The 23,078-nt window shown below is 38.7% G+C and overlaps 1 protein-coding gene across 1 annotated transcript; it reads right to left on the reverse strand.

The window, feature by feature from the left end:
• Nucleotides 1-5,771: 5,771 nt before the first annotated feature.
• On the reverse strand, nt 5,772-15,970 carry XG (Xg glycoprotein (Xg blood group)). Its single transcript, XM_062514946.1, has 9 exons — nt 15,864-15,970; nt 14,743-14,852; nt 14,349-14,405; nt 10,677-10,712; nt 8,096-8,164; nt 7,135-7,182; nt 6,473-6,511; nt 6,024-6,143; nt 5,772-5,823 (listed from the first exon to the last, which is right to left on the reverse strand). Exons 1-9 carry the CDS (start codon nt 15,968-15,970, stop codon nt 5,807-5,809), a joined length of 603 nt encoding a protein of 200 aa, XP_062370930.1. The 3' UTR covers nt 5,772-5,806.
• Between the last annotated feature and the right edge of the window lie 7,108 nt (nt 15,971-23,078).

Here is a 23,078-nt window from a genome sequence, read left to right on the forward strand (position 1 = left end):
TGCTCTTTTGTCACCTCCCCCCCTCCTACTCCAGGGACAATCTGCACGACCAGCAGGCTACAGCCTCGACCTTCACCCACTGAGCCAAAGCAGCTCTCTGAAATCCTAAGTGACAGTGACACAGCTCCAGATCACAGCACGTTTCCTGACAACAATTCTGTTACTCCCTCTCCCACACGAAGGACTCCATGGATCTTCCCCCAGAAGCATTCCGTGGAGGCGTGTTAGACTACCAAAAAGAGAACACAAGCTGTAGGCTTCTCACTTCTCTGGTCTAGCACAACCATATCCTGGAACAGAAAGCTCTGCTTCTCCTGACACCCACAAACTTATAAGCAGCCAAGAAGTATTTTGTTATAAGCAGATAAAATGAACAATAGTGTTAGACAATAACTTCCAGACCCCTATCAAAAATTGTTATGCAAGTTTCCAGCAAAGAGGCAGTTCTTGCCCTAGTAAACAAATGACAGCTGAGTTTCAATTCCTCTGCTTTCTTAGGTGCAATGGTAGAAACATTGATGTCGTAAATGAAGCAACGAACACCTTGTACAAACCGTTTTATAACAGAATTTAAATTGACATTCAATGGCGTACAATATTTCTCTTGGCCTAGTGAAGTTCTGCCTCATCCAAAACTAGATTCTCTCTTATCTTTTATTAAAGAATTTTAGTAGGCAGGATTAGTGCTGTTGTGTTGGAAGAACACTTGATCCCAGTTCTTTGTAGCTCTTATGTGTCTTTCAGCTAAAAACATACATTCTGCTTCAAGACTCTGCAATGTTGTTATTCAACAGATGGTAAATGATCCTCATGAAAACTCAAATGTAACAATATCATAAGATGCAAACAAGGATAACACTCAAAACTAGTCCTAAAACAGTAATATACCAGTTTGAAAATTAGTAATAATTGGTAATAATTCTTAGAAATAATTGCATAAGCAATCCAGAGGCAGCACAGGGAACTTCATGGTATGTATCAAGTTAGATGCTTCCAGTCTTTCCACACTTTCCTTTCAACCAAAAGGAGAAAAATAAATTAAATAAAAAAATTCAACCAAAGAAAAGCACAATGCTCTAATCCTTTCAATCTTCCATTTGCAGATTCACTTTCTGCATCTTCAAAGTGCTGAAGTGCCACATACATGGATTCGAACTTGACATCCATAAATCCAGATGAGTAACACCCTTCAAATGTTTCAATAAACCAAGATTTGTGGGAGCTGCTGCTCTCAAAACCAAGAAAAAAGGAAAAAAGTTGAATACGTTCAAGAACCAGAACAACACCTGCACCTACCCCATGTAATTACCCTAAAACCAGCACTTCATGTCTTTAAGGAAAACTGTTTAAGACCAATACTACAGCTGTGTGAGAAGTGGCACGAAAAAGGTTTCTCTGAATCTGACTTACACTGAGATAGCCAGCCCCAGCCAGTCACCCTGGGGATCCACCAGGAAAACATGCAGAGACCTAAGCAGGCCAAGCTGTGCATATAAGCAGGACACGTAAATGAGTTCACCTATTCCACCCCATCACCCAGACAGTTAAAATCCTCCTCCGGAGCGGCTCATTACAGCACAGCACTCTGCTGATAAGAAAGCAGCCCGCACCGGGATGTCAGAAGGGCAAAGTCCCCGGGGTTTCCAGGCTGCTCTGCCGATGGTCCCGGTCAGCAGCCGCTCAAGGCAAGCCGGGCAGGGTGCTGTGCGATGGAGGTACTCACCGGACATGCTGGGCAGGCGGGGGCCGGGCAGGGCAGGGCAGGGCTCGGTCCGCGGCGCCCACCACTCCCGCCGCCTCACCTGCGGGCGGGGGGGCCGCTAAACCGCGCAATGGGATTAACCTCCTTCTGCTGGAGGCAGCGCCGGGTGAATTACACCGGCAGGGACTCCTGCGCAGCAGCGGAGAAAAGCCACGAGCGGCGGAGACCAGGGCGGGGGGGTTGGCACGACCCGACCCACCCCACCCCCGCTCCGGGCTTTGGCTTTACTGCGAGGGGGCGCGCTCCTGCCGCCCTCTCCCGGTCCCGCACCGCTCCCGACGCGGGCTCGGCCCGGAGCTCGGCCCGGTACCGCTCCCGACGCGGGCTCGGCCCGGAGCTCGGCCCGGTACCGCTCCCGACGCGGGCCCCGCACCTGCCCCGCGCCGGGCGCGGCTCCTCCAACAGGTGCGGTGCGGCTGCTCCCACCCCGGGAGACCCTCTCTCCCCTTCCTCCTGTTCCCTCCCGTCCCGTTCCGCCCCCTGCCCGATGCTCTGGGCGCCCTCCGGGTCTCAGCCGCTGTGACAAAACCTCCCCACCTGTGCAGAAGCCGAGAGGACGAGACAAAGGTTGGGGAGACTCCGCCGCGCAGCGCCCAGAGGAAAACACCAACCTCTGTGGTGGCAGAGTGTGTAAAAAGGTTTCAGTGTTTGAGCAGGACGATTCCAGTGTGGAATGTGGTCACCCGGACACATGGAATTCACGGTGAATTAAGGGAGTCTACTCCTAACTCCCTGGGGCCATCCTATCCCCCTATAGGTACTCACGGTATGATAACTTGTCACCCAGATAAGCAAGTAGATGTTTACAGTGCCAGGAAGCTCATGCTGTTCAGAGGGCTGTAAATATTTTCACAAGTGCATAAATAAGTGCACGTTTACTCACACGGCAAGCTTTCACCACTATCTCAGAAGTTAGTTATTTAATTGTGACATAATTCAGCCCTACAATGCCTCTGCAAGGTCATTTTAGGCTGATGTGGTTCAGCCGAGGCGTTTTCGTGTCAAAATGTGCTGTGAACATCAGTATCTGTGTAGCAGAGGTGAACAATTTGCAGGTAGTGTGCCACTGAAAAATAATGCCCAGAGGTACCACTCAACTATTTAAAACTTTATTTCCAACAATTTGCAGGAGATCTCTTGCCACTCCAAGCTGCCAGCATTTGTTATCCCACACCCTGAGAGAATACTAAAGGTCTACTGGAGGAAAGGGTGTTGTTGCTCTGTAGTAATGGTGAGGTGTTTAAAGGAAGGAAGGACATAAACATGTAGGAAATGAAGTTTTATTTATCCCACACAAAATTCTCAGGGATCTGTTTCACCATTGGCTTATGTAGACAAGTCAACTAGACAACGTGTTTATCAGTACTATGATTACTGTTGTAGATAATTTTAGTGGCAGATCTATTTAAGTTGGGGGATTTAATGACAAAGAAAAAATCTTTTTCTTGGTAATAAAAGTGATGTCTGGATGATAATCTATTTAACTTGTGTGCCAGCAACTTTTTTTTTACAGTATAGATCTTAAGTATCAGAATCAGTAATACAAGCTAGAGTTATGATGTTCTAATAGACAATTAATTCCTTCCTTCCTTCCCATCCAAATTTAGATAAAGCTTCCCTATATAGCCCTCAATGACCTGAAATAATAGAAATAGTTAATACAGTCGTTATAAATTAGTTTTTACCATCATCATCATTCTAGTTAAAAGGGAAATTAACACCTAAAAGCGCATCTGCACACTGGTATATTGATATATTGAGTATATGCTGACAAATTAAACCAAAGAGCTTCAGAGAGTTAAACACTTGGGTAGTCAGGCTTTACCCATTCAGATTCATGGGTTTTACTCAAATTCTCCATAATAAATCTGGTTTTGGGCTATTAATATCAACAGAAGCAAGAAATTATTTTGAAAATACTATGAAAAATTTTAAATAAATTGTCATAGTATAGCAAAACCAAAACTGTTGCACAGAGATTCTTTTCTAGACACTCAAAAAAACAAACAAACAACAAAACAAAGGCCAAACAAGAAAAAAAACAAAAAAAAAAAAAAAAAAAAAACAAGCAGGGAGAAAAAGTAGATAGTTAAGCTGTTTTGGTTATTTTCAGGGTTTTTTTCCTTCTAAAAAGGTAATTTTTCTTTTGTTTGAATCATTTCCTTCCTTTCCCTAGTGGGACATAGTTGAACTTGTATGCAGAAGGTATCAATCCTCATATGTTCCAGAAAGTAGCAAACAAAACAAACAAAACTTCTTAGATAGCTAAGATCTGTTAGATTAAACACGGTAGGTGTTTATTGAAAATTTTGAAGGGGAAGAAGCAAAATATACATTTTCATGGCTGAAAAAACAACTGAAATTGTAACAGCAAAACCCTTGTAATTTCATTTCAACAGATTTTTATGTCTATCTGACAAAATATATATCAGTCTGTTTTAACTATTAACATGGATATTAATATTTTAAAGGAAAGATTAATTGTCCTTGAAAACCATATTAAAATTATTTTCCCATTCATAAGTTGAAAGTGAGAGCCACAAAGGTGTTAATTTGTATGTTGTCAAGAAGTTTCTATGTTTAAACTGATGTACATTATAATTTCTTTCAGAATCAAAAAAAAAAGTGGTAATCTAAGCAAGCAACTGATCTATATCCATTTAAAATGTAATTTAGATAAATAGTATTTTATGTTATGAAAAAGTGCTTTTTTAGTATATCACTTCCTCTCAATGATGTAATAAACACAAAATCATATTTACCTCCATATAAATGAAATTGTGGTAACAAAAACCATACTTTGCATGTAAAATTAAGATAAAATGACACCAATTTCCTTATGCTTTAAAAAGTTAGCAAAAATGGCTGTATTGCAGAACTATGTCAGTAAACTGCTAATTTTGCCAGTTTTCAACTGTATTTCATTCACTTGCTGGTTTTTTGATCCAGTTAGATAAATGAGGGCAGAGAGACAGGAAAGGTGTCAGTTTTTTGTGATAGGTTTGTCTACATGGGGACATTGTTAGCACAGCAAGGTAAATCAGGAATGAAGGAAAGACATGAAACAGTCTAGCCAGAAAAAATATGTCAACCACACCTCCACATGGCATGAAGCTTAAAAGTCATTGTGACTTAGATTTTAGAGATTGAAGCATCACAAACTCATTCTAAATGAATCAGAAAAAGCTTTGCATCCATTTTCCCTTTTGAAAAGTTATAAATAATACTTAAGGAAAAAAAACAACCCAACTATCTTACTAGATTAATGCCTTCAAAGGCTCCTAGAGCAGGGCCTAAGTTTTCAAGAAGAGAAATGAAACTTAAGTGAAATTCTAGTTCCTGAGAAGAGCTAAATACCGTTTCAGTAATTTATCAAATAAATAAATAAATAAATAAAATTAGCATGTGTTCTTCTCTATTGTATTTTAAACTGTGGTTTGTCAATCTGCATAATCATTTCAATATATTATAAACTTAAGAATAAATTTTCTAGCTATAATTCCTTTCACTTTGCTAGTATTCAGACATAATTACAAAGTAAGGGCATTCAAATTTTTAATCCTTTTGATAACTACAAATTTTCTTTAAACATAGTAAACATTAAAGAAATATACTGGAGAAACCCAACAAGTGTGAAAGGAAATGGCAAGCTCCTTATGCCAATTCTATCAGAAGAGTTAAGTTTAATTTTGAAAATAGAAAAAAAAAATCTTTGGTGACTCGAGTCCTCACAAACCCTAATCTCAATTTTTAGCTTATATCAGACTTGATTTCTTTGTACTTAAGATAACTTCTGAGTGAAAATCTGTATGCAGCCCTTATGAGTGCAGGTCAGAGAGTGCAGTACAGTCCCTGGATATTTGAAGCATATCTTTGATGACATAAAGCTCAAGGTGCAAAAGTGACATCAGGTTAGAGAAAGCAGGATTGCAACGTCTCAGGAAAACATTTGTAGGAGGAAGATTTTCTTCTGTCGGAATGGCAATGTAGAATGTCACCAGCCAAAGGAGCCTGTGATCAGACAGCAACTCTTCTTTCAGTGGTTTACACTGTAGCCCCACCTGAAAAACAAATATTGAACATTCAGGATTTCCAGTGTGGTGTGCTTTGCCAGCTTTTCTGAGGCTGATCTGGGCCATCCAGGCTGTTTTCCACACACAGAGCCACAGCTGTCAGGCAGCTCTGCGGTGGAAGAGACAATTGTTTGTCAAATTCCCATCTACTTCAGCATTAACTCTGCGGAAAGGTGTTTGGGCCTTACCACGTGGTTTGAAACAAAGTTTCTTATTCTTGTAAGCGGTGTAGGCTGCTATTGATCCAACAACCAGTGCTACAAAGGCAGAAATTACAGGGGATGTAACTCCAGCTATTAAACCCGAATCTGTGGAAAAAGAAACAGAACGCTTGTTTTGGTTTTGTTTTTTGTTTTTTTTTGTTTTTGTTTTGGTTTTTTTTCCCCCAGAGGCACTTAAATGGTTTGTCTTAAGTATGTTGTCTACTTAAGCATGCCTTTACCAAATTATAAAAATAGTTTGGTGAAACCATAGAATTAAGCAGGTGTATAGAAATTGTGTTATATTACAGCTGATGTGAAAATTATGTCTTAAAGCCTTATTTATTATGTGTGCTACTTTTATAAGGCTATCATTGTTTTAATATTTTGTAAAGATCAGGTATAAATTGTAAAATAATGTAAATTATTTACTGTACCTGTGTTCCCTCCATGATTGAAATGATGCTCCTCGTCTCCTGGAATAGAGTGTGAAGTTTCATCAAAGAAATTTTTGTCATCCTATTTTGAGAACTAAGTCTTTACTCAGCAAAGTGTGACGTGCAAAGAGCAAAAGGGGTGGCCCAGCAAGACTTCAAAAGAGGCTCTCCCCTTCCACTCCTCACTGACAGCTGTGCTGGCCAAGTGTTCATCCTCCTGACACTTCCTTTTTGGGGAGGAATGTTATAATCAAGGACCACATGTAACAGGCTACATCAAGCTGATTTCACAGGGAGGACAGTATACTCTGTCTTTTCTCTAGTGACAGACAAGCAGATCATTTACCATTACAACAAGATCTTAGTCCTGGTCCATCTACTTTAGCATGTCCATGTCCTTTCCTTACTGAATTCAGAGGGATAAGATCTGCAGGCTTCTGGCATATGCTAGAATGCTAAAAAATGCTTTGGAATACATTTCAAGTTCTTGCTTCAGGCTAAAAACCATGGGGTTTTTTTGTGAAAAGTAACTAGCCTGAATAAAAATAGCGGAGACTGGTCCTATACCTTCAGAGACAAACAGATTACCACTAAAGCAAATCCAACCAGCTCCAATTTACAGGAGTTAGGTACATGTTGCAAGGGAAATAGTCAAATGTTACCTGGTGGTAAAGGTTTTCCATCAAGGAGATCTGAGTCATGAAAACCTCCTGCAAGATAAACATTCCAGTTGCAAAATTATCAACAATGGTAACCCCTTCATCTCCCTTGTCCACTCCTTTGGTAGGGTTCTAGGGAGAGGTGAAGGGCCTTTGAAATCCCAGCTTCAACATGGTGGATGGGTCACACCATGAACAGTCTGTGTGAACAGTTCAGTTCACACACTGAACAGTCACCTACCAAAATTCACCTGAAAGCTGAAGTACACTCTTGGTGTCTGTGTGTTCTGTGTCTGTTTTAGGCACTTGTGAGATATGTGGGCTTGGGCTTTCAATGACACAAATCCATATATAATATGGACATCTTGAGTCCCAGGGATCCCTAAAGCAGAGAGTCAGTGGGTCCTTTCCAGGAAAGACTGTCCGCAGCTCACTGCTACAGCCATACCCAAAGGAACTACAGGTACAGGGTGAAAGGAAGAATAGATATGTCACTTTTACTTTATTTAAGAAAGTGTCTGGAACCAAACTCAAAAACAATACAGGATGCCCATCCCCATCTGCTGTATGCCTCAGGGCCACCTCAAATTCACATCTCAAATTGATTTGAACACAGGCTTATCCCTGCCCCGTGGCTAGATGTTAAATTCGAACCTTTGCATAGTTCAGTGTATACACGCCCAAAATGAAAACACAAACCAGATTAAACGCTAGTCTTGTGCCACTTAAGATACAGCGTCCCACATTTTGAACAAGCAGAAAAGCTTTATGGTATCAACACTAACATTTATAAAAAAGCTTTCTCAACTCTCAGAAACAGGGTCAGAAAAAATGACTACAAAAGGAAGATGCAAGGAAAGGGAGATAAAAGCTACTACCAGAGAAATAAGAGATTAAAGTATTCAAAATGTCTACTCTGAACAGCTCTATGGCACTAAAATTTCTTAAGAGCAAGTAGTCTTACCTGAATTACCACCATAACTTCCTGGGCGTGGTGGAAGAGGTGGGTATAAAGGTTTTCTTGAGATGTCACCTGTTGATAATTAATACTGTTAGATGATTGAACAGGCAAAACTGGGAACTGTAAATAAAAACATTTTATACCTTATTCTAATTTTTCCTCCTATTAATTAATAAAAGGACCTTGTCAGCAGTTAAGAAGATTTAACATTATATCAGCAAATAGCTAGCTACAAAAATTAACTTGCAAATGAACTGGGAATATTTTCAAAAGAAGAGAAGAATTCACAAAAAACATTGAGAGAAATTATTTTATGTATATCTGGCAAGAGCTAACATTGTTTAAAGCTGACAGCTGAGAAACACAATGTGTCATTGTGGGTGCCAGTGGTGCAGATATTCAGAGCCAACAGAGAAGCTGGTGATCTAGGCTGGGCAGGAGGAAACAGGTTATCTCATTGCCATCAGCAGGTATTAATAACACCTGCAGATTAGTTTCATCTAACAGATGCTGAATTTATCTAATGCATAATAAATTTTCTGCTCTTGAACTGTGCAAAATGAGCTCAGGCTTCAAATCAGCTGTAGTTTAGGACTTTGTGCTGTCATTTAGCCTTATTTTTTGCCAAAGGATTAGAAGGGGATGCATTGAATAGAGCAGGAGATCTGATGACTAAAAGCAGTTTCCAAACTGTATATAAAATGCTGAAGAGCTCACTCAGGTCAAAGACTACCAAATTGAAAATCTAGGGCTGCTGCTCTGTGTGTATAGAGTTGGTCTTCTCCTGCCACCCTTTTCTCAGCCAATTGAACCACATATTTAACTGTCCTCATAGCCAGACAGTGAATTTAGCTCTGCATAAATCCAAATTAGGTCACAGAAACAAATAGCTATTTCCCTCCCCCTCCCTTAATCTTCCACCTTCCAAACATGCCAGATGCCCTTTTGCTGTGTTTTCTTCTTTCCTAGCTGCTAAATACAATGTTTCTGTTTCTCAGCATCATTTAGGTTCTGATCCAGAAAATTATTTAGGTATATGCTTAACTTCAAGTGAATTTAGCCTACAGCCAATGGATTTTAGGTAGAGTTGCTTTGCTGAATCAGACTTTAGCCAATTAAATATTTTAAGTAGAGGAAGGACTTGGTCTGTTCCAGCTCTCTGTGTAATGAACTAAGACTCGCTGTGGCACAAAAGCAGAAAACCACCAATCCCATATTTCATTTTTACCATGATGCTGCACTTAGTCTTCTCTAAGCATAAGAAGACATACTGTATGGCATAGCTGGTGAAAAAATAGTGTCTTCAGAAATAGTGATAATGAGATACATAACTTTAACCTCATTATACCATATATGAAGGTCAATTAAGAACCTGCACTGAAAATGGAACAAAGAAATAAAAACCAATGGAAATACAATTTTCCATCCTTGGAATGAAAAGATTTGGTTTAGTTAAGATATTTAAGCTATTAATTAATACTTTAGTCAATATATTTAACCTATCGTCTCATAAAAGTACTAATAAAATCTTGCAGGAATCAAATAATTATTACAGGGAGGAATAAATGAAAATATAAACATGGGAATCATTAACAAAATTAGATTCAGCTTTGTAAAATGCGGGCTAATATGTCATTCAGACAAAGGCATGAAGTATCACAAGGGAACTTGGAAACAGGGAAAAAAAACCAATATAAAATATGTCATTCTCTAAGACTAAAACAAGAGCAAACCAGACCACTGAATCTGTTTCAGAGGCTCTGTGCAATTGGCTGAGAAGTAATTTTTCTTTTGTGTGGCTGTGATTAGAGTGGAATTTTAGGCTTTGATACGGTACTAATTGCATTTTAGGTAACTTCAGTACTCAAGAACCTTTCTAGAATACTTCACGTCCTTGGCATATTTCTAAATATACTAAATAAAATTTGGTGGACAAATTCCCAAACTCAAGGATTTAATATGTTTGCACAGCTCAGCACAGTACTGTGAATACTTCCTAGGTCAGGTCTGGGTGTTACAGGAATATCTGGAAAATTAACAGCATGTTACAACAGCTTGACTGGTTCAAGCTTAAGCTGTATTCAGCAGTGCTCATCTCTGAAACATTCCTTCCTGAATTTCTAATTTGCCATCAGCAGAGCTACAAGACCTCTCCATCCAGTGTTGCCTCTGATTCCTAATCTTAGGCAGACTCATTTTTCGCAGATGAAGAAACTACAGCCATCACCTTCTTCAAGCTTCTGTCAGAGGACTCCACCCTGAGCCATCACAGCTGAATGGGCCGTGTTTGCTCCCCCAGCCATGCCTGCGTGCTCTGCCATGGTACAGCAAGCCCCAGCTAACTTCAGTTCTTGCAAGGGAGGGCAGCTGGAAGCTCTCAAAGGTAGCTGGTGACCAGGTTCTGTCCCCACTCTGTATGATGGCCTCAGGCAGAAGGGCTGCATGTACGTGAGTTGGAATAACTCTCATGACCATAGCACCTCCTGAAGTATTGAATTCTCTTTTTACAAATCAGGCAGAGTTCAGTAAAAGGCTATGAAAGAAAAAAGTCCCCTTGTATTCAAGGAAACAAGGGAGTACTCACCCCCACCAAGAGCATCTCCTAAATGTAGGTCATTGTCTAAAAATGAATAGGAGGAAAATGTAAAAAAGTGAGTTACACACAATTCTTGAGGGAAATAAAATGCTAGTTTCATTAGAATGTGTACAACTGCATGTTTGACAAGCACCTTTTCCAAGTCAGCGCCACAAATTTGAATAACTTACCACACTTTTCTGGAAAACTCTATTAGACTCTAACATTTTCCCATACACTAATTGACAAATAACACAGTATTTTCTATTCAAAATACAAAGGTTTTTTCCTGTTTTAAATGATGTCAAAATAAATCTTACAGTTGAATCAAGAACAATACCTCTTTAATATACCTGCAAGCACAAAAAATAAAATTAGCTATGTTACAATATGTAACTGTACCCATTTTAAAAATATACTTAACTATTAACATTTATGTCAGTGGTTAAAATTGGTATATGTATGTTTGGCTTAAGTGTAGTTTATTGAACTGCAAAAACTGAAGACCAATTTCTAGAATGAATACTAGGAAGCAATAAACCTGCCTGGGGAGAGATTGAATCAACCAATCTGTGTAAGGGTCATGGTGACCCCTTGCTTCAGGCAATCATATGCACCTGTCTGGGGTTGGGAGACTGTCTGTTTTTATTTGCCTGAGCTATAAAGGTTTTTAAGCAGAATTAAATGTCCAAATGTGAAAGTTACCCGGTAAATCAACAGGCTGTGGCCACTGCCCAACACCATATACATGTCTGCCAGTACCTGGGATGGATTCATTCCATGCAATAAACAGTTTGTCCATGAGATACAGATGTGTAAAGAGGAACACAGTTTTTAACACGCAGGTGTGGATATGAGCATGTGGGTGGTATTTTAAGGTGCAAATGGAATGATGGTGAGTTCTGAAAGAAACATACTAGATGGATGTTATAACTCCAAGAATCCTACTCTTGATGCTTTTACGTGTGGAGTGATACAGTGAATCTGAAGAAAAGGGATAGCAAAACATATCTAAATTTTGATATCTGTACTTGTTGCCACAGACAATTAGATAGACTCTTGATTAAGCAAATGTTTTTTTCATTATAGATGTGTCAGAATTCCTGAAACACAGGAAAATCACCTTTCAGAAATCTGTTTTCTTCTGTTCTTTGTACTTAGAAGGAGTGGGAAGCTGATTTTGCATTGTATCTAGGCTTATTTGGGTGACTACTTAGAAATGCTTTGATATCACCAGGAAATCTGACAGGAAAATAAACAAATTCATAATTTGTGTGTTTGTTTGTTCTTGTCAGATGCAGATCCCTCCCATGTCTGCCCAGCAGAGAGTTACATTTCAAAAATACCTTTACCTGTCAAATGCTAACACTGTAAGAAGTAATAAATTCAAAACTGAATTAAATTTATTTTTTGTGATAAAGAATTCAAGTAAAATGCAAGTTCTGCTCTGGAGGGTTCATGTAGAGATTTGTTGCAGAAATGCTAAGGTTCATATGAATGAAATGAAAATGGAAATGCATGTATGTGTTGAGAGCAGAAAAAGCAGCAAAGTGTTAAAAGAACAGACAATAAAGGTCACTGTTCCCAGCAGTAAAACTGAGGAATGTGTTGTTTCTATCAAAACCACCAGGCCTGTGCTCTGATGACAGCATAGATGACTTGTCAGCAGAGGAAAAGCAGAAAGGCATTCTAACACCAAAGGTTGCAGCATATCACTACTTTTCTGATCATCCACCCAGGAAATAAGTCTGTGCACACAGCCTGTGTACTCTGAACAAGTGAAAAAAAAGACAGTGGGCAGCAACTTGACCAAGGGTTCAGAGACACTGGAGTGAGAAATATTATGAGGCAAAGGACCTCTCCATAATACCTGATTACTACTAAAAGATATGAAAGATCTGTGAATTCTACTTGTCATTTCTGATCAAGAAGAAGCAATGAGACAGGATAAGAGCTGAGTAGCTGGCAAGCTTTGTCCCTTGTTGTACACGATGTTCACCAGACCACCTAAGCACAAACATCTTGGTGCTTGTGAGCATGTGGGTGTGAGGATATGGCTGAATTAAACAGAATGCAGGAACAGTGTGAGTGGGTAAACATCAGCTTTCTTTGAGACTTTGTAAATAAATATTACCTTCCATTAAATTTTGTGATTAATTTTGCTACATTAGGGAGGTACCTAAGGTAGAGCTTCAACTCAGGCAGAGGTGCACAGGATGCCCAGAAGACAGTCCTTGTAATTGGCTTCAGCTGAACAAAAGTCTCAGCAAGCCTCACTTCTGAATGAGACATAGAGGAAACCCTGAAGTTAATATGGAGCATTAAGCAGATGCTAGAACATACTTTTGTACCATCTTCCTGCACTTTACAAATCCAATAACTGATTTGTAACACTTTGGGCTTGGGGTTTTTCAGTAAGTTTTAATTGCTTTTTTAAACTCTCTGCAGTCCTCTGTAGTGCTGAAGGAGACTCTGAAATAGTCTTGAAAACATGGAGTTCTTCCTGCCCAAAAATTAATGAAGTGGATTTAGTTAGGGCAGATATTCATCTGATGTTCATATCTCCAACAGATTTAGGAGTCCCTAAAAATAATAATTCCTTTCACCTGACTGAGGCAGCTTTGGTGCAGATATTGGCACCTTAAGCTACCTTTAAACATGACCAAGGATAAATTATTTTAGGTTACAATTCAAATAACTTGAAAAGTTTACATTAGGATGGGAACAAATCTACATTTAGTGCAATGTTTCAAAATAGGCAGATACTTCTAATCTAGGCCAGACACAAATTTTGTTTACCAAATGAAGTGGGAAAGAATAATTCAGCCATTAAAGTGTGTAATAGCTACCACTTTCAGAAAATACTGCCCCTGTTTGTTCAAAGAGGGAGCCAGAGAATTGTGTGGAAAACACAATTACTTTCATGCACCTAAAATCTTACTGCAAAGTTTGTCCAGATAAAGACCTAAGTTGTTGGGGTTTTTTATCCAGAATTTTCCAAGCATTTTGTTTGATAGACAGAAAGTTATTCCACTTCAGTTTAGGTGAAAACAATTCTATGTTTTCATAAATTGTTCCATCACAAACATAAATTTTGTTCTTGTTTGGAATTTTGATTTTTTCAATGTTAACAAGCGCTCATTGGAATTTGTTGTTTGGCATTCTCAGGACTACAGCTCTCCACTGTTTGGAGCCTTTTTTCTTTTCTGACACAGGTGGTTGTAGCAATCAATGCTAGATAATATGAATCAAATACATGGTGAGAGTAAAAAAATAGCCCCAACTTTGTTCTGATTATTTTCCGACTCTGCTATCAAGCATCATGAATAAATATACTAAAAAGAAAAGATAATAAGGAAAAAAAGTAGAGGAATATTTAGCCGTTTTTAGCAACAGCTACCCATTGTTACACTCCACAGGGAGTTCAGAGCAATCCAGGAAAGTGTGAAGAAGGTCTTCAGGAAATAAAATATTATCACTGGCCAGCCATGCTTGAACACCTTACTGAAAGCAGTAAAGACTCGTAATTGGTAATTGTCAAAACAATGCTTATTTTACTTTAAAAAGACAGCTGTTATTCACAAATTAGCTAAAACACAACAGCAAATATCATAAAGAACCTCATGTGAAAGTTTCTTGCATACACAAAATCAGTTTTATGACCCATTATTTGTTACTCACTGAACACAGGTCTTGTTGGTCTTCTGATCACTGTAGGCTTCCTGGTAATTATGTCATCTGTTGAACACAATGGCATGCCAATAAACATTAACAGGTCTAATTTAACAAAAACAGGTATCTGCAAATATAGAGAGACTCTTTCAATAATCTTTTACGTATCACAGCAGAAGACAAAACCAAAAATGAAGGAATATGTTTTCAAAGTGTTTTGTTTGTTGGTTTTAAAGAAGATTTTAGTTTCATGGTAGAAACATTGAAATCTAGCATTCTCCAGTTCAGTGTATCTTTAACATAAGTAGTAGCCACATCATATTCCATTCCCCAAGGAAAAAGGCTTAAAATTTATTATTAGATGCAAATGCCTTAGTAAAATAAAGATAGAAAATTTACATACCAGGGTGATCAAGGGCATCAGCTAAATCAAAGTCACCTTGACCTAGACAGAATGTGACAGAAGACATGAAGTCAGCAGGCAGGCTTCCATGACCTCCAGACCTGAGGGCTCTGTAGAGAGCCAGAACACCAGTAAGAGGCAAAAGAAAGACCCAGTCAAACAGCACAAGCTTCCTGCTCTCATCCCTGCACAGCACAATCCTGAATGACTGTGAGAGATGGGCTCATTTAATTCAAGGAAATTATTTGTTCAGGTAGGCCAAAGAGAAACTTCTCTCTTGTGTTATCATATTCACCTCCTGTGCAAACACCTCTTTGAAGAACACAGGTTGCCAGTTACAGGGCACAGGACTATTGCCAGGAGACAGCTGAAAGTAGCATTCAGCATAGTGCTTGTGAACCAAAATCATTAGGTGAGAATTTTTAACATCTGCATTATTATTTTACCAGTGCATTTTAGTAAGCAACTTTACTGTCAAGCCTGCCTTGTGATCACTTTCAACACAAATCAGCTTTGTTTTTTTAAATTCTTACTCTAGCATGGGCCATAGGTAGAAGATATTAAGATGTATTTACCTAATTTAGTTTCCTCTTTAAATTAAAAAATCTGGAAAGGGGGGCAAAAAAATTCTTCCTGTTCTGTTAGGTGACAGCACTGTCTTTGAATGTCACAACAGAGTAATTAGTATCTGTACTTTTGAAGTTAGCAGGCAAACAAAACTTGAAAATATTGAAGTCAATGACTCTGAACTGAACACACATAGTTATTCATGTGTGTTTTACTTTCAACTCCACAATCTGCCACTTTCCTTGTAATATACAGGCTTCATGAAACACATGTTTGCAGAATATATATTCACTGGTTTTCATCCAGGGTGATTCATCATCCTTGTGTTTGCATTCCAAATATAAATAAGACCAGCCTACACAAACCCACAAAAAGTCATGACATGTTATGACTTCTCTAAACAGAAATGCATTACTATGCTCTATCTAGTAAGCTTCAAGCTGCACTTGATCTGCATATGTTTACTATCCCTTGTAAAAGGCTTAATACCTAGCTGCTCATTGAGGAGTTTTCCTTGGCAAGTCTTGAACGCTTCACAGCAAGAAAGGCATCACTGTTCAAGTGAAGAAGCTGAGGAACAGAGAGAAGCTGTCAGAGGTTTGTCAGCACAGCAGTGCTCAGGGTTCAGCTCAGCTCCTTCATCTTGATAGGTCCTGTACATCTCCACGACATTCTTCTCATTAATCACTGTTCCTGAATAATGGCTCTTGCCTGTGTCAAAGAGCTTCCAGAATGATTAATTATCAGTGGTGAAACACTGTGTGATCCTCAAATAACAGTCGGCACAGCATAAATAAAGTATAAATATTTTGATTCCCACGAGGGTTTTAATGTAAGTGTGTGAACTTAATTATAGATGGGGTCTGATGGAAGAGATAAAACAAGGCTGGATTGCAAAATAGGAATGGCTTCTAAAGTAAAACTCCTAAAAAAATATTAATAGGAATATGTTTGGTAAGTAAAAACAGGTAACAGTATAAGACTTTCCCAGTAATGTTAGCAGAGTGGCAGGTATCTCTTTAGTATTTGCTTTGTTCTTGGAGTGTTGCCTCATCTGGCCACCTCTCCCTCCTATGCCCTGGCCCCTCAGCCTTTTGGATTGGGTCTTCAGGTGGATAATATTAATGGAATCATAGAACCAGAGAATGGTTTGTATTGGAAAGATCCTTAAAGACCATCTATTTCCCATTATTGTGCAAGAGACACCTTCCCTAGACAAGATTGTTCAGTGTCCCATTCAACCCTGAATATTTCCAGGGATGGGGTATCCACAGCTTCTCTGGACAAGCTGTTCCAGTGCCTCTCCACACTCACAGTAAAAAAAACAAGTCTTCCCAATATCTAATTTAAAACTACTCTCTTTCAATTTAATACCACTATTAAAGTCATAATCTAAGACTCTGACAGGCTGGAGATTTTTACTGTGAATCCATTAAATACATAAATATATAAAATAAACAAATTGCTCCATCAGAAGATATTTTCTGCCTGAATGCACCACCAGCCCTTACTGGCCCTGAGTTTCTGCCCATGGGCTGTCACCCCAGCCATGGAACCCTTTGATCTTGATGCAGACACGCTATGCCCAGGCAGACATCCTGGCACTGCCTTGAGTTATATGGTCAAATTATAACTTTTTGAAGCATTTCTTCAGTGCCAGCAGTACAAGCAACTTAAGCTTGACAGTCCTTTGATTTTGTTGTCTGGTAAAATCCTCATTTTGATCAGCATCCTGAGTACTAGAGGAGGCTGTCTGACCTGAACCCCATTGCCTCAGGATACCACCATCATCAATGGCTAAAACCATTTCTTGTTGAAGTGAGTCACCAGGAATAATTTTGTAACCATAATCAGAATAAGAGTCACAAGAAATAATTTTGTAATACCGAAGAATTGTTGGCCAAACCATCTTCTTTGTTACAGGTCATGACATGCAGGAACTAACAATATGGAAAGCAACTACTGAGGTCCCAATGCTGTAAAGAGAACGTGACAACATCATCTCATGAAAGAAGACTGTGGAAAGCTTTGAGGTATAATATTTACTTGAAGTTAGGGAAAAATAAAAATAGAAGGTGGAATCTAATTAGATTATTAGATTGAAATTCAAGCAAGATGATGCAGATGCTTTCTATTGCATGAGAACTAAAGCAAAACAACAGACTGAAACAGTTACTGACACCTGCCCTTCTTCTGGGCCATACCAACCTTTCCCTCTCCTATTGTATATCTGCTCTATTATGAAAAAGGTGTGAAAAGACAAATTATGCCCTTTTGAGGCTTCAAAGGGGAGAGGAACAGAAGAAAGCTACACAAATCTTGAGAAGAGAGAAAAATAAGACTGAAAATCTGCAGGAATTATTCAGATTGTTATCTCTGATGATAAACCAAGCAATAAAAAGAAAAGGACACCAACACAGAATGATTGCCTGGGAGTAAGACAGGAATCTACAGTGAAATCTCTTTGACTATGTAACCATAAACCTTGACAAGTTGGGCAGTTTGTATGAGGACATCTGTGCAGCATGGTAAATTACACTAGAATAAACCAAAAGACTGCTTAGACATTGATGCCAGTTTCCTCTGATAACAACATCAAATGGCCACAAGGAATAAGATTCTGTGGAGCAGAATTTTAAATGCTCATTATCATTCCTGAGACTGTAATACCTAGATATTTTTAAAAATCTGATTTCAGGAGGACAACAGTTGGTTAAATATCTGAACAACTCAGACTTTATTCACACCATGGTCAGTCTAAGAACAAAACCACATTACTGTCTCAGAAAATATTTAGCTCAATAGGAGCTGCAGTCACTTTAGAGAACTCTGAAGATAAATGACAGGGGAAGCAAATTAGTGAAGCTCTCCACAAAACAAATAGACTGAAATAAATTAATTTTTCACATTTTTTTATCAGCTTCCATAATAGAAAGAGTTGGAAATATACTGATGATAACAAGAATGAAAGAAATTTTAGTGGGGCAGAAAGAGCTTTGTACCACTGAATTTTTTTTTAAATTGACTGGGGGTTTGTGTTTGTTGCCATTGGCTTTATTGTTTGTTTGCTTTAATCTGGATAAAGTTGTGAAGAGATTTAGCTGTGAAGGTGGTATTATCTCAGAGTTATCTCTGCTATTACTGCTTTTCGGCTAGGATGCTATATTCTTGGCATTACTTCTAACCTTTCTTGTGGCAGTATCCCTGTTTTGACAAAGAAATAAAATGACTATACTGTTTCTTTTGTAGGTGGTCCTCAATGACTCATAACAGAGAATTTAAGAAAATGCTTGCAAAGTCATGTACTCAGGCACATCTGCATTTAGTATTCACAAATTCTGAATATTAGTTTTCTGAAAATGTGACCCAAATATTCAGTCACTGAAATGTAGACAGTTGCATCTTTTTCTATGGTATAATTTGTTATCTAACTGTTGAATGGGTCCACCACCCTTTAACCATGTATCTGATCACAAGGGTCTGAGGTCCTACAGCTTTTGAGTTGTATTTGTGAGGAACAAAGCTGGATTCTACAGGTGAGTGTTACCAATTTGTCATGACAACAGCAGTCAAGTTTTCTGACAAAATGCTACCACATCACTCAGCAATTTTCTGTCTCCATATGAACACAGCCTGTGGCCCTTAAAATGACGCAGATTTAAATAAGGCAGCAATGAACATTCCTAAGTGAGGACCAGGTTATGTGGCAAATGAGATTAACTTATCAGGCTTTTAACATGCATGGTCTAGTATTAAAAAGGAAGACAAAATCCATGAGAAAATGCATTTGTATGTGTTTCTGAACACACACCTAAAATGCATACATGTGCACATGTGTTAAATAAATAATTTTGTCATGAAGATGATTAATTGTCTTTGGGTACATTGTTAGTAGTCATATGTTTGGGATGAGATTACCTGTGTGATAAATACATTAGAAGCAACTAACTACAAATTCTGAGCAAGACAGAAAGGGAGAATAAGTTGATTTTACAGTATTTAAAGACTTGAACAAGTATGATTTCATTAGTGTAATTAAATAGGAATTGTTTTGTGAATACAACAAGCTTAAAGAACTATGAAGATAGCAGAGACTGAGAAAGAAGTCTGTGACCTAAAAATGAGAAATTTTCTAAAAGGGAACAATATATTATCAAAATCACTCGTGAGATTCATTTTATGTCTTTATTTTAAGCTGAAATTTTAAGTGATTCTTTGCACAGACCATTTCTGACTATAATACAATCAAGAAACCTATTTGCTCCATAATGAGAAAATAGCATGCATTTTTCCATGCATGGGGACTTGGAATATACCCATGTACTGGTGCAACTTTATTCAGGAAGCAATTATATTTGTTTAAAGGAAATTACTCATTTCTGAGAGAACACAAAGGTTTACACCCCAGAGTGGACACTGCAGACAAAATCTCAATGAGCAGGCACTATTTCTTTCACGTAATAGTCTCATGATCCATATTTCCTGATGATGTTACTGTAGCTTGTTTTTCCTTCAAGGACCTTTATTTTCATAAACAACGACTGCCATTACAACCCCTTGATGCTGGGGTGGAAAATGAGTATGCTTTAAAATCTATAATTAAGATCCAAGGTCCAGTATATAGACCACAACATGTGGACCTGATTATTGGCTTCGTTTTTTTTTGCTGGGCCACTTCTGGTTTTAGTTTAAATGCAAGGGAAATTAAAAGGACTCTTTTGCTTATTCATACAAGAACATATTTAAATAATTACCAGAAACTAAGATGCATTAATAAAGTAGGAGTTACAAATAGAGCTTTAGCTCTGTGCAACATAGTCTCACCAAACACAAGAAAATCTTTTAGTTCTATGATATTTGCCTTGCTCTTTAAAGGTAACTGATGTTCTCTATAATCTGATAAGCCCCGCATACATAAAATAAAACAGATATAATTTTCTGTATTCTGCTTCAGAGTGAGTGCAGAAGAAGATGGTTTCTGCCGTAAAATTGAAGGCAGAGCAAAAGAATTGGGATCTCCCATGAAGGAACAACATACATGTTCCTGTGAACCTTACTCAGATTTTTAGCTTCATGTCATAAGGCAGAAGAACTTAGCCCACCATGTGGGCTCTTCATCCAAAGCTTCTCTCTGTCACTACAGGGATATGAAGGTGCCAGCCCTCTTCAGCCCTTTGGTCTGAGAGTCTCAGGCTTAAGGGTGGTCACATTACATGAGAATTGTACTCAAAGAGATCACGAGTATTTAGTATTCCTACTGAAATCCTTAGGGTGGCACAGGCAACAGTTATGTTGGGCTCTCGGAGTGACCACTCACTGCCTAAGTACCAGCTGGCTTATCCCCACTTTGTCCCGTGTGTAATTTGGAGACGAGAAAGAATTTAATATAATATAGGTGGTGAGGGAGATGCCAGGCTTTGCTGTTTCTCTTGTTCACAGAGTGCTTTAATGCTCCTCTTCCCACTTTCATACCAGGTACACTGTTAAAATGCATGCAAAATAGATCTTGACCTTCAATTGTGGATAGCCCCTGGTTCCTTCACCACTGGTGTAATTAGACCAGGGGTGTAAGGAAGGACTTCAACTTGTCTGCTCATCTTAGTGCCTGCTCTGGCCTTTGCATTTTATTTTTTCTGTAGCATTTTTGCCCTTTGAAAATATATTGCTGCAATTTAACTTAACATAAATAGAATTTAAAGTCTATTGCTAACAGGCAAAACTTATTCAGTGGAAGTGGGACTATTATATTTTCATAACCCATCCAAGCCCATTCTTTCAGCTGGGATAGTGTGTTTGCCTTCAGAAGATACTGTATTACAGAATTAAGATTTAAGTATTTTTAGTATTTTCCCATAAAGTTCATAGATGTTAGCATGTGGAAAGGAAGGAAGACTAATCAAAACATAATGAATCTCTCTCCTCCTACTATGAGGCAAAATGCCACAGAAAAGTTTATTTGTATTGATTTCTAATCTTGAAAGTATTCTGACATTTATTTGTTATTTATTAACCTCAATGGGATGGAAAGGGTTTAACAATTAACAGTGCAAATAAATTAATAATAGATACTCAGGCAGGTTGGTCACTGCTGCCAGATTTGCAACATGGCAGCAATGTTTAAAAAGTGAACCTGAGAAGATGAGTAACTACACCAGTTGTTTTCTCTTCCAAAGGTCTGATGTTGCAACTGTTCTGCCCTTGTTAGTGTTTCAACTAGTCCAGGTATGTGGATTTTTAAACTGCAATCACACCCTTAGCTGACAGCACGGATGTGCCTATGGATAATCACAGTTCAGGCCTTGGGAGTGAAATAGTTTTGGCAGCCAGCACAAGAGAATTTGTTGCCTGCTGAATCCGTAAGTGATTCAGCACGTCCACAGGGACCTCACACAGAATTACAGTGAGGACTGCAGATACATGGAGCAGTATAAGAAAAACAGGACTGTGTTTGTCATCTCTCCTGTTGTCTTTTAAGTCCAGTGAAAACGACATTATTCATAGAACTAAGTCACAAAGGGTTTCAAATTCAAACAGGTCTACAATTTTCTCCCCCTAAAGTGCACAGCTGATTAACCAAGACTACAACAGATTTTGAGTCAAAATCTTTGTAAGCCTTAGCTGAACAGAGGTGCATGGTTTACTGACTAGCAATAAATGCTATTCCCTTCACCTATGTAGCATTCAATACCTGATGGAGTAAATGTAAACCATCTCAGACATATCAGTCTTTGCACTGTTTTTGTTCCTGGCTAAACATGTGATCTATCAGTCAACATTAAACACCATGGAAATATAGATTAAAACTACATTGGGAACCTGAGGAGCATTCTGAGCAGTCAGGTCTGAGTCAGAGTCTCAGTTGCCTTCCAGGTCCGTACAGGGGAGAGCCCCTAGATTGCACAGATCCCCACTGCAGGTATGCACACAGGTTTGTGGCCCAGATGGGACCTATGCTTCAAACAGATGCATGATCTCAGTCACTGAGGAGCAACCTGAGTTGTGTCTGAGCCCACCTTAAATGGACAGTATAGACACAGCCAAACCTGAATAACCACAGATCAACCAAGCTGCAGGAGCTGATGAGGGATGTCACTGTGAAAGTCAGTGGAAGAAGTTTCTGTGGAGTTTATTTCATTTGGATTGTTCTACAAGCCTCACAGAAAATTACATGTTGCAGCTCAAATACGTAAGAGTCTTCACGTAACCTAGCTAAGTCTGGAAACTCCAAAAGCCAGAGTGTAGCTAAAAATCAAATACTGCTGTGAGCATATATGTTTCTGAACTGTATCAGATTTCACTTTGCTTGTGCAATATGGTTCTTGGTTCTGTTATTCTTCTGTTGAGATGTGTCCATGAAGGTAATCTATCCAACTAACTCAAGATAATTGGACATAAAGAAAATGCTGGATGGCAAGAGGAATGATGTCATCTGGTCTGGCTGTGGTGGTCCAGTAGTTTATAGATGCTATTACAGAGGATTAAAATTTAGAAAAGAATTAAGCTACCTATAAAAGGGTGAATCATGCCATACATTTCCTTCATAAGAACTTAGACTAGCTTTTCAACAGCACTGCCAAGCCTTTGTCATATTGATATGACAAATGTGACATATCTTGATTGGGACTGAGAAGAGCTTCTTGTAAATATCTCCTGAAACACAGCGAATACTTTGGTGACAAAATTCAGTGGCCATTGCTGCAGAATTAAAATAATTAAGTTTGCTTGTCAAAGTAGTTTAAATAGTTTCCAGAGTCCTAAGACTGTGCCCA

Source organism: Cinclus cinclus, chromosome 2, assembly GCF_963662255.1.
Source record: "Cinclus cinclus chromosome 2, bCinCin1.1, whole genome shotgun sequence".
NCBI lineage: Eukaryota > Metazoa > Chordata > Aves > Passeriformes > Cinclidae > Cinclus > Cinclus cinclus.

Excerpts from the sequence above, each read along its gene's own strand:
- XG (XM_062514946.1), bottom strand. The coding sequence starts at position 15,970 with ATGTACAGGACCTATCAAGATGAAGGAGCTGAGCTGAACCCTGAGCAC. Across the intron at positions 7,183-8,095 it reads AAGTTATGGTGGTAATTCAG|GAGGTTTTCATGACTCAGAT; the intron begins GTAAGACTACTT and ends TTTATCTTGCAG. Across the intron at positions 6,512-7,134 it reads TGGAAAACCTTTACCACCAG|GAGACGAGGAGCATCATTTC; the intron begins GTAACATTTGAC and ends ACTCTATTCCAG.